This window comes from Lupinus angustifolius, chromosome LG08 (genome assembly GCF_001865875.1).
Source record: "Lupinus angustifolius cultivar Tanjil chromosome LG08, LupAngTanjil_v1.0, whole genome shotgun sequence".
NCBI lineage: Eukaryota > Viridiplantae > Streptophyta > Magnoliopsida > Fabales > Fabaceae > Lupinus > Lupinus angustifolius.
The window spans coordinates 18,723,145-18,734,433 of NC_032016.1; the positions used below are offsets into that span (position 1 = coordinate 18,723,145).

Sequence of the window (11,289 nt, forward strand, 5' to 3'; positions counted from 1 at the left end):
ATATGCATATATTCAGTAAGCATACCCTATTTCTTTCAGGTTTATATTCTACCTATACGTTTAGTTCGTAAATCTCGTTAATTGATCACACACACAAAATACATATTTTTTCATTCATTTGGTTTCAATAGAAATATATGTCAATATGAAATATATGATACAGCGCAATAACGTTAAGATATATGATTCATTTCTGGATAATCTTTAGCCTAAATCGATTACATATGACCAGCCAGTTTCGTATTGTAAAATCAAATAGAAAAAGGGGTAATTTTCTTACCGAAACCCCTCGCTTATGCCGATTTAGAACCACCGTAAGCCGTCGTGAGGGTAAGAACCTGAATCCGAGCCACTGTTACCCCTTCCTTCACTAATTAAACATCCTCTTTATTCATTTTATTTTTTGGTCCATAACTCTTATTTTATACAATTTTATCATTTATTTGCTTTTTCTATTTTTTATAATTTTTGGCTATTTTGGTATCACACAAAAATAAACATCTATCAATTGAAGTAACTTTTTACATTTATGCATTTATCCATACCTTTTTGTAGATGTTCATTTTAATCCTAATAAAAAGATACTCTTTAAAAATAATAATTAAATCTTTTAATAGAGTTTGATAGTCCAGTCTACGACCAGTGTTGTCTCTTTGCTATCAATCTCAACTTTCCAAAAAAACAAGTTATTTATAATCATTTACCAAACACTTTTTAATTATTTATTAAATTTAACCATCTTTTATTTGTAACTATTTATAAAACTAACATTTTTTAAATATTTGTAAACGAAGTTTGATAGTTCGGTCTACAACCCGTGTCGTCTCTTCCTTTCCGCTCTAATAGTGGAAAGTCGGTCTACGACCAGTATTATCTCTTTGCTATCAATTTCATCTTTCTAAAATGAATTATTTCTAAATGTCTACTTTAAAAATATAAATATAATTTGTGGGATTTAAATAGTCTAGTTTACGACCTGTGTTGTCTCTTCCTTTTCGTTTTAAGAACGGAAAGTCGGTATACGACCAGTGATGTCTCTTTCCTATTAATCCATATTTCATAAAATTATAAAAAAATATTTCTACAATGATAGCCCGATTTCCAATTTAATCAATCCAAATCAAACCAAACCAAACTAATCAAACAAATTGACCAAACAATTTTCAAACCATAACTACGTAGTCTTGATTTCCCTATTACACACAAGTATATGTAGGAACAGGATAACCTCCTGTGAGATGCAACTATAAAAAGTCCATATGATTAGCAAAGGTACCGTTTTAATACGGACGGACGGGGTGCTAATACCTTCCCTGATCCGTAATCAACTCCCGAGTTCAGAATCTCTATTCAAAGACTATATTATCCAAATTGAGCATAAACGAGACTTTTCTACGTTTTAACCGCAAAAACGTAGTGGCGACTCCAAATAAATCGGGAGAGGTAGAAATCGAGTTCGCCTCTTCCTAAGTTGTAGAGCTGGTTTTTCAACCGAAAATCGGGTCACGACATGAAGGTAGGTAAACGCTTGCAGTTGTGAATGTAACTTATTAAACTATAGTTGTTTGATAAAACGAGCTTTGTAACTAGTTGAAATTTAAAAAATGACTAAAAATGACATATATTATTTATTTTGTTATTTATTAATTGAATAATTAAATACATAAATAATTATTTATTTTTATATTTGGTTATAATTGAATAATATTTTATTTGTTTGTTTATTTTATTTTAATATTTTTTCTAAAAATGCAATTAAGTTACAAAATTTATAATAATTTTCCTCATGTTCTAGATTATAAAGATTGCGCATAATTTTAAACTGATATTCTGAATATATGCTAAAAGTAGAATAAACTTTCTTTGAGCTTTTCTTTTGGTAGTAAATGAAATTTCATAATATAAAAAAAAAAGAAATTGTACAACTAAATGGTGAATAACATATTTATTGAAACATAAAAATAAATACAATAACATAAAGAATCAATAGGATATATCCTTTAAAATCTGAATAACTATGATAACAACTCTTCACAATAAATGAGAATAAAAACCGAAGAAAAACCTATATAACAATCTAACTCATGCACTAAATAATATCATATATCTCATTATATAGAATCAAACAATTAGAGAAGCTTTAACTATTTCACATGTAACCATGTCAGAAAAATAAAATACAAAATCAATAAGGTTATTTCTCCTGTATAAAACCATATAAATTGTGTAACTTACATAGAGTGATAATCACTGGGAAGTGACATCAATGGAAGGGACTGCTGATTTTTTCTCTATGAAGGAAATGTAATTGATGGAAAGATAAGAGCGACATATAAGGTTTATAATTTTTTTAATTGAGGACATATAATGTAATTTGTTAAAATATTGAAGGGCAAAATTGGAAAGCGAATTATTGAAAGTTATTTCTACTTTCTAAATGCTACTTGAAGTTGCTTTTTGAAAAGGAGCTTTCAAATGCTATAAATTCCTTTTCTAAAAATTATAGACTACCTTCAATTTTTGTTTACCTAACATGTCTAAATTATTATTTTTTGAATGACTCAAAAAACTACAAGCTACCTTAAAAGCTACTTTAAATGTCTCTCAAATAGTTGTTAATTTGTAGGCAACTAAACCACATATCATGTTCACTTCTAATTATTATAGAAAAACACTTTTTTTTGGGACAACATATTCGGGAAACATGGTTGATAGAGCTCTGAATTGGTGGAGAGAATAATGGATTGGGCCGGGTTGGTGAGGTGGGTTCGAAATGACTCATGAAATAAAATTAAAAACAAATAAATAAAATCAAATGTAAATATTTACAAAAAAAAAAAAAAAGAGTCATTGAAGAAGGAATGTAGGCCATATTTATGACTTTAAAAAGAATGAAATCGAAATTTACACATTCTAACCGCTCAACATATAATTACATAATTTAAGATTAATCATTTCAATCAAAATTTCAATGATTAATGATATATTAATAATTTAAAATTAAATGAGTCTATTCCAATTCAATGAAAAAAATATGATTAAAGTTATTAGTATTGAATTATATAATAATTTTTCTTTAATTAAAGAGAAATTTTCATTATATTGCATTTGAAGCAACTCTTCCTTTTTATCACTTATATTTTTTTCAAAAACAAATGGCTTCTAAGTTCAATTGTATCCATAAGAATGGTATTGTCTCTCCTCATTTGATTCCTAATTTTTTGTCATCATCAAATAGGAAAAAGAGATAAGTACAAAAAATTAGGCACCTTTAGTGCAAGAGGGACTCTCCTATTTAATGGGGTTCAGATGGCAATATTTAATACAAAAAAATAAATCACATGTCCTAAAAATAAATGAAAAACCATTAGACAAACTATACTCTTAAAATGCTATCTTTTATAAGGTTTTAATGTTCAATTCTTGAATCCTGATGCTAGTTAATTAATATTTCAACGGAGATTAGTGCAGTATCGGATGTGTAAGAAAAATAAATAAATAATTTTAAAAAATGTGAAATAAATAATTCTAAAAAATGTGAAATAAATAATTTAAAAAAAAATGAAATTGGAAGGGAGAAGAAATGGCGGGCTTGCGCATGGTTCCCACTAACTGTAAAACAGTTACTCGTGCAAGTGGACTCAACAATCCTCTGCATTTCCATCCACCTACACCGCGACACCAACCCAGTCACACATTGCCACGTCACAACACCAGAATACAAAACATTTATAACCGAAAACATAGTCCATCACCTACGCGAGTGTAATCACATAGGAGCATAACCACGATGTGCACGAACCATGTCAAAATGATCTCTCGCACCACATAAATAAATAAACGAAAGCAGAACAATGTTGTTTTCTGATTTTCCCATAAAATTAAGAATCAAAAGTCATAGAATAATTTCAATGTCATGGAAAGAAAACAAAGCGAGTTTGATAGAACACACGTAAAGAAAGGACCATGGAGTGTTGAAGAAGATGAGGTACTGTTAAAGCATGTGAACAAGTATGGTCCAAGGGATTGGAGCTCCATTCGAACCAAAGACTTGTTGCATCGAACCGGAAAATCTTGTCGCCTTAGATGGGTTAATAAGCTTAGACCAGATTTGAAGTCGTAAGTTGTCATTTTTTTATTTTAGTTTTAATATTTCAGTCGCAACCACCACTACTGCATTGGTCAAATATTTTTTGTATAATTAATTTCTCACCATTTTATATGGTGACTCACTCGAAAAATTAAATTATAATTCGGAATTGTAACCATATTGACATTGCATCATGTTGTGATAACATTTGTATGGGTAAGATCGTGACTTGAATGTGACTTAATAGGAACCAATTTGAAACCTTAGTTAGAGTTAAGCACGAAGAGCATGTCATGTTGCTACCATTTTTGAATTTTTATTTATCTATTTTTTTCTAGATTTTTTTGTCGTTTTTCATATGATTATTGTATCAATTTTTTTGGATAGTAAGAATAGTTGTTATCATTATTGTTCAGGTGATGGTGTTTGAGTAAATTCTGCTTTTTGTGTGGTATTAATGTGTTTTGATCATTATGTAACAATGTGCTTTGGTACTGAACATCTAACAGTGATGTGCTTAACTGGTTTTGTTTTATAACAAGAATGTTCTTGAATGTGTGTGATTCCAATGGCAGTGGGTGTAAGTTTTCAGCAGAGGAGGAGAGAGTGGTGATAGAATTACAAGCAGAATTTGGGAACAAATGGGCCAAAATTGCTACATATTTGGAAGGGAGAACTGATAATGATGTGAAAAACTTCTGGAGCAGCAGGAGGAAAAGGTTGGAGAGGATATTGAAGAAGCCATCACCATCAAAGCCTCAGAAAAACAAAGGAAAAATTCCTCTAAACCTAATACAAGTTGAAGAGGTAAGGTAGATTAGTAACAATTTTTTTTTGTGTTGGATGAGTTAGAATCTCTCCTGCAGAGGGAAGTGATGTTTTTGCTTGCACTTTTATATCATTGCATTCTGTTTTTCCTTTGTTTTGTTTTTCAAAGTACTTCTCCCTAATACTGGAGAGAATTATGAATCTTGTTGGATAACCATTAATGGAAAGGATGCAACACAAATACCATAACAAGTTGTATTTGTTTTTCAATACCTGTTACATATAAAAAAGGTTTTGCTACCAAGTGTCTAAAAATTTAAATTTTTATTAAATAAAATGTACTAAACACATTGTTACCAACTATCAATTCAAAATAGTATTTAATTTTGAATCCATTAAATACTTCACTCTTGATTAGAAACTTTTTATGTTAAATTCCTTAACAAGTGATTTGAGGCACCTTATGCAGATCTCTTGCAAAAGTACTTGGTTTAGTACATAATAGATCATAAAATCTTAAACTTAATAGCCAAATTATATATTTCAGGTTCCTGCATGCAGTTCCAATCAGCTAGAGGAAAACTACAATTCTTACCCTGCTTCCTATATACTGAACACTGAGGAGATCAAGATGGTTCACCTACCAGATTTAACAAAACCAAACTACCAAAACCAATATTTGGAAAATGATCTCAATGCAATGGATGTTAAGGCCACCTCATTTCATATGGTACCAGAACCATCATTTGCATATTCATCAGGTTACAATTGCCATCAACTCCCTGAACCACAAATGGACTTTACATTATTCCCAGGGTGCCATGACCTTGCTCCAGAGCCATTTGACCCCAACTTTATTGACATATTTGAGCAGAAAAATTGTTCAGAAAGTGTAAGCAGTCAGAAGTTTGTGACCAAGTTGCCAACTCTTGGATTAGAGGGAAGTTGTCAAAATACAATTCCAAATGGGTTCTTTGAGGAATTCCCTACTGAGATGTTGGAATATTTTGAGCATGTTCCAAACTAACTATTTTTAATTAGCCTATTATAGTAATATGTCTAGCAATCATTATTGCTCCTAGTTGTTGTACCATCCTTTTGGGGAAAAACATTTAATGCTATGTAACTTACATTTGCAATTAGCTAATGCATGATCATGTAGTTTCAGTTACTTGGGTTTACCAAGTAGGAACTTCAAACACCAATATCTGTCAACTTTAGGAACTTTGGTATGTAATACATGCACATTTGAGAGTATTTACCATATTTAAATATTTAACTAACCTTTGTAGAGATACTTTATTTTATGAACATCAGAACCTGTGACAGACCTAATAATTTTTTGGTTTTAGTTTCAGATTTACCCTCTCCTTTTTGTGTCGCAACCTAAACAAAATAGCCTTCAATGACCCTCCACTATGCCACCAAAAAAGTATACTAAAAAAAGTGTTGCTGCTACTTCATAAAACGTACCCTGTGTATTGAATTCATTACTATCTTAAATAACGAGTTTGTCATAATCACGGTACCTGTGTATTGAATTCATCAGTACCTGAATTCATTAAAAACTACCACATACCCAAGTGAACCACTACATGAGAATAAACAATTCTCCAATACCTTTAGCGGGTACCCACAAATCAAAAGTGGGCGCAAACATATCCATTTGCAATTTTTAGACAAATTCTAATGCCCTATCCAATATAACCATCACTTTTTGGTAATATCTCTTACCATAAATAATACCCATTTTACCATGCTAGTGGAGATGTAGGTCCCTCACCATGATTTTGTTACGTCTCTCGTGATCCTCCCAAATCCAGGTCACTAGTTTCCAATCTTCACCGTTAATTTTAATATTAAAAATGTCATTTTTTTCCCACCAACTTAATCATATTCCAGAAAGTCCCTTCTCTCACTAATAGAAATTTCCTTTCAACTTTGTCACAATTTTCATTATCTTTGATCAGAACAGCAACACTCACCACCAAAGCTTCATTATCAGTTTAACCAGAAAATGGTTAAAGCTATCAGAGTTCACGAACTTGGTGGTCCTCAGGTCCCTTTCTCTTTTTCTTTTATCTTTTCCGCTTCTCAGTTCTCACTCACATAGTTACCTTTTGGGATTCTTCATATAAAAAATTGATCTTTATCATTTGGGTATACATGTTTCTCACCAATTTGAAAGACCCATGTTCCAGAAAGAGAATTTGAATTTCAGTATTGCTTCCTGTAATATTATTTGTGCTATATTTTTTTTCCCAACAATTTTCTAAAGGGATCATTTCGTTATTTGCCTTGTTTGTTTAGACTAATAAAGTGAATTTGAAAAAGTGATTTTTTATAATGTAAAATATATAGATTCTCAAATAAGGTTGACTTCGACCTTTTTAGCTGCTTCTGCATTTTTGTATAAGTGTGTCAGTGTCAAAGGTGATTTTTTGTTTCAAAGCGATTACTTCTTTAAGGACTCATTTGATCAGGCTTAAAAAAAGTGGTTTTGGCAAAGTGAATTTTGATGAGCAGGAAAATATAGTTTCTGACAAAGCTGGATTTAATTTTTTTCTTTGCAATTTCTGCTTTTTCCTTAAGTCCAACCAAACAAATATGTGCCAGAGAGGAAGTGATTTTCTTGATCAAAATAATCACTTTTGGTGTGAAAAAAGCTTAAACAAAGGGTCCCTTACTATTTCTTATTAAATTGTAGATTAGCACGTGTTTCAGTGGTTAGATTAATCCTATTAAGCTTGTGGTAATGCCTAATGATAACAGGTTCTAAAGTGGGAGGATGTGGAAATTGGAGAGCCAAAAGAAGGCGAGATCCGTGTAAAGAACAAAGCCATTGGGATTAATTTCATCGATGTCTACTTTCGTAAAGGAGTTTATAAAGCCCCCTCTCTTCCGTTCACTCCAGGTTTCCTAGTTTGATTTACTTCTAATAAATGATTCTGCATGTAATATTTCTAGTTCTTGTGGTAAAAGTGGACAAAAAGTATGGTATAGGGTGCTGAATTATTTGTTCTATAATGCTGTTAATGACCCAAGTAGGTACTAATTATGTGTTAAGTCATGCCATGTAGCAACGTATACTTCATATTATTTAGCTTGATCTAGATCCTAGGTGTTGCTAGTTTCAATAACGAAGAGAATTTGTTTATGGATGATTTCACTTTTAATTGGTTGTTTCACAGGAAGATTAGTTTTTAATGAAACTTAAGGAAATCTTGCATTGATTTTTGTCTGTATACATAAAGGACAATTTGAGAGTGATCCTTTGTACAACGGTAAGGTTGCCTCCTTGTGACATGGAGGTTGTGTTTAGCCCTCTGCTACTAGGGTAAGATTGCCAGTGGATTTGAAAGACCTTGCCAGTTAGTCTCACACATGGAGCTCATCTTGAAAACTGAGCCACACCTTGTGGTTAGCGTTATTTAAGAGGATGGTTTGAAAGTATGAGGTGCAATTTTTACAACTATATAACTATCTATCAGCATATGTGTTTCTTTACATGTTCTTTGTGACTACTTTCTCCTCCTATTGATTTGTGCTTGTTTTGGAAACAATGTAAAGACAACAAGTAAAAAAAGGAATGAACCAGCTCTTTCGGCACGGACGTTCATAATTATGCATATCTTTTTAATAGCAATTCATTTCTATATAATGTAATGCTTGATTGGATAATTACCAAACTAAATTGAACACTTGAACTTTGGGCTACTATTTTTTTATGCACTGAAACACTTTTTTCAGCGAATCTGCTTGTAGTCATTGGCTATTTGGCTGCTATATGTCCTTTGATCAGTCTGAAGAAGAACACCCCGATTCTTCATTGCTTGTATTTGTAGCTCAAGAATCAACATTTACTTTATCATCATATGCATTGATGATTACTCTCTTAACTTTTAATGGAAAGCTAAGTTAATGCCCAAGGTATCATGTATTCAATTCTTTCCCCTTTTATGTGGCAGGTATGGAGGCTGTTGGAGTTGTTACGGCCGTAGGTGATGGACTCACTGGTAGGAAGGTTGGAGATCTTGTAGCTTATGCAGGTCAACCAATGGGCTCATATGCTGAAGAACAGATTCTTCCTGCAAATAAAGTAGTCCCTGTTCCTTCCTCAATTGACCCAGTTATTGTGGCATCTGTAATGATGAAGGGCATGACAGCTCAATTTTTGCTTCGGCGCTGTTTCAAGGTACCTGAAGGAAGTAAACTTAATGCGGTACGTATCTGGGTTAATGATGAACTGAGACTATACATATGACTTTACAGGTTGAACCCGGTCACACAATTCTTGTACATGCAGCAGCTGGTGGAGTTGGATCCTTATTGTGCCAGTGGGGAAATGCTCTTGGCGCGACCGTTATAGGAACCGTGTCCAGTAAAGAAAAGGCAGCTCAAGCCAAGGAGGATGGCTGCCATCATATTATAATCTCTACACAAGAGGATTTTGTTACCCGTGTCAACGAAATCACATCTGGCAATGGAGTTGAAGTTGTCTATGATTCTGTCGGAAAGGATACCTTTGAGGTAATACTGATTCTATGCTATGTTAATGCAATTGACACAATTAAAACTAAACCATCAACAATCACCAACTACATGATCCTAGATACTGAACTCCACAGTGATCATTATAAAAGAAATATGGCTATTAAGAAGAAAATGAGTTGCAAAGAACTCAAGAAGTAATGAATAAGAAACTTCTGTTATTGAAGATGAAAGAAATGAAGAATATGTGAAGTGTGAATCTTGAAAGAGTATCTAAAAAAACTTACTTTGATTAACTAACCTATGTTCTATTTATAGAAAGGAGGAAAGGGTATCTAACTAACATAACTAACAAAACTAATTCTATACATGTGCAAAATAAAGAATCCAAGAAGCTGAGTTAGGTGGTATGAAATTGTTTGAAATCTGGTGCAACTTGGTTTAGGCTTGGTGAAATGAGGATGCAAAGTTTGGACTGAGTTGGCCCATATGCAGAGTGATCCTGGCCTTGCCCTGGTGCTGAACTGTCTTGGCCTTGGCCAGGTGTGTGACTGTCTTGGCCTTGGCCTGGTGCGTGACTGTCTTGGCCTTGGCCTGGTGCGGAACTGAGTTGGCCTTGGTCTGGTGCAGGATGACTCTGGCCTGGTGCAGGATGGCTCTGGCCTTGGCCTGGTGCGAAGTTGGCTTGGTCTTGAGCAGAGTTGTCTTGGCCTTGTGATATATTGGCTAATAATCATGGATTTTAGTCCACATTTGAAGCCATAGATCCTATTGAAAAACTTCATATTAATTTATTTTCATATTTAGAAATGAATTCAGTGTTTCATCCTATCAGCAACTTAGCATTGGGTTTCTCTCACTTTGCAAACCATGTGATGATATGAAAGTAGTCAAAACTAGTTACAGTACTTCAAATATAATCCATAAACCCTGAGAGCAAGAATTGATATGCTACTGATCAAGGCTTTCTTTTGTTATAAAGTTCTTAACTTGAGCTTTGGGTTATAATATCTATCGCAGCGATGTTTCTATCCTCATATTTCAAAATATAAGATTACTATGATATGAAGTCCTTAAGGGTGTATGCTATGGTCTGTGCAGGGTTCTTTGGTGTGCTTAAAGCTTCGAGGTTACATGGTCAGTTTCGGGCAATCTTCAGGTTCACCTGATCCAGTTCCATTATCTGCCCTAGCTGCAAAATCATTGTTCCTGACAAGGCCTACCCTAATGCAATATGTAGTCACTCGGGACGAACTATTGGAGACGGCTGGAGAGTTGTTTGCTAATATTGCTTCTGGTGTGCTGAAGGTTCGGGTTAATCATACTTACCCTTTGTCTGATGCAGCAAAAGCACATGAAGATCTGGAGGGTAGGAAGACCTCAGGATCTGTTGTGTTGATACCTTGAGCCACAGGTTGTGGTTGCCATACGCCAAAAAATATTTGGTTGATTCCTTGTGAATGAAGCTATAGATTTTGAATTATATTATTGTTGATGTATTGTTATGCATTTTGGAAAAGTTTATAACACATAAAAGTTGTTAGTGATTTTAGTAACATGTTAGTTTGTTTCTAAATTCTCATTTGGAAACAGAATTATACTCAGAAGAGTGAACTAGAGTTATTTCTATCATATATTTCCACATGGTAGTTTCAAACAAAAATCCCCTTTTATATGCTTAGTATATTAGGAATAAGTCTCATCTTCATTAATAGAGAGACAAATATTTCAATTTATTTATATTTTGAATGACAAAGATATTATTTTTATACTTAAAATGATAGATATGTCATTACATGTTAAATTTTCTTTGGTTTTTTAAGTATTTGTCTCTCTATTAATGGAGATGATCCATACTTATATATTAGAGGCTGCAATTAATTTTATGGAAAATGGTGATGAAGAAATTTTAAAAGAACAATTTTTTATTAGAAGATAGT

The 11,289-nt window shown here is 32.9% G+C and overlaps 2 protein-coding genes across 3 annotated transcripts; both read left to right on the forward strand.

Moving 5' to 3' along the window:
- LOC109354103 (myb-related protein 340-like) lies at window positions 3,864–5,993 on the forward strand. Its single transcript, XM_019596459.1, has 3 exons — window positions 3,864–4,119; window positions 4,666–4,897; window positions 5,406–5,993. Exons 1-3 carry the CDS (start codon window positions 3,917–3,919, stop codon window positions 5,883–5,885), a joined length of 915 nt encoding a protein of 304 aa, XP_019452004.1. The 5' UTR covers window positions 3,864–3,916; the 3' UTR covers window positions 5,886–5,993.
- Window positions 6,740–10,896, forward strand: LOC109353449 (quinone oxidoreductase-like). 2 transcript variants are annotated; one of them, XM_019595730.1, is made up of 6 exons: window positions 6,740–6,793; window positions 6,825–6,917; window positions 7,631–7,772; window positions 8,827–9,053; window positions 9,131–9,388; window positions 10,451–10,896. In XM_019595730.1, the coding sequence occupies exons 2-6, from the start codon at window positions 6,876–6,878 to the stop codon at window positions 10,754–10,756; spliced, it is 975 nt and encodes a 324-aa protein (XP_019451275.1). In that variant the 5' UTR covers window positions 6,740–6,793; window positions 6,825–6,875; the 3' UTR covers window positions 10,757–10,896. The 2 variants fall into 2 exon arrangements, with proteins under 2 accessions (XP_019451275.1, XP_019451274.1); XM_019595729.1 differs by having other exon boundaries at window positions 6,754–6,917.

Bases quoted from the DNA above. Each gene is read 5' to 3' on its own strand.
- LOC109354103 (XM_019596459.1), top strand. From the start codon at position 3,917: ATGGAAAGAAAACAAAGCGAGTTTGATAGAACACACGTAAAGAAAGGA. The intron at 4,120-4,665 runs GTAAGTTGTCAT...TTCCAATGGCAG, and splicing joins CTTAGACCAGATTTGAAGTC to TGGGTGTAAGTTTTCAGCAG. The intron at 4,898-5,405 runs GTAAGGTAGATT...TATATATTTCAG, and splicing joins ACCTAATACAAGTTGAAGAG to GTTCCTGCATGCAGTTCCAA.
- LOC109353449 (XM_019595730.1), top strand. From the start codon at position 6,876: ATGGTTAAAGCTATCAGAGTTCACGAACTTGGTGGTCCTCAG. The intron at 7,773-8,826 runs GTTTCCTAGTTT...TTTATGTGGCAG, and splicing joins CTCTCTTCCGTTCACTCCAG to GTATGGAGGCTGTTGGAGTT. The intron at 9,054-9,130 runs GTACCTGAAGGA...ATGACTTTACAG, and splicing joins TGCTTCGGCGCTGTTTCAAG to GTTGAACCCGGTCACACAAT.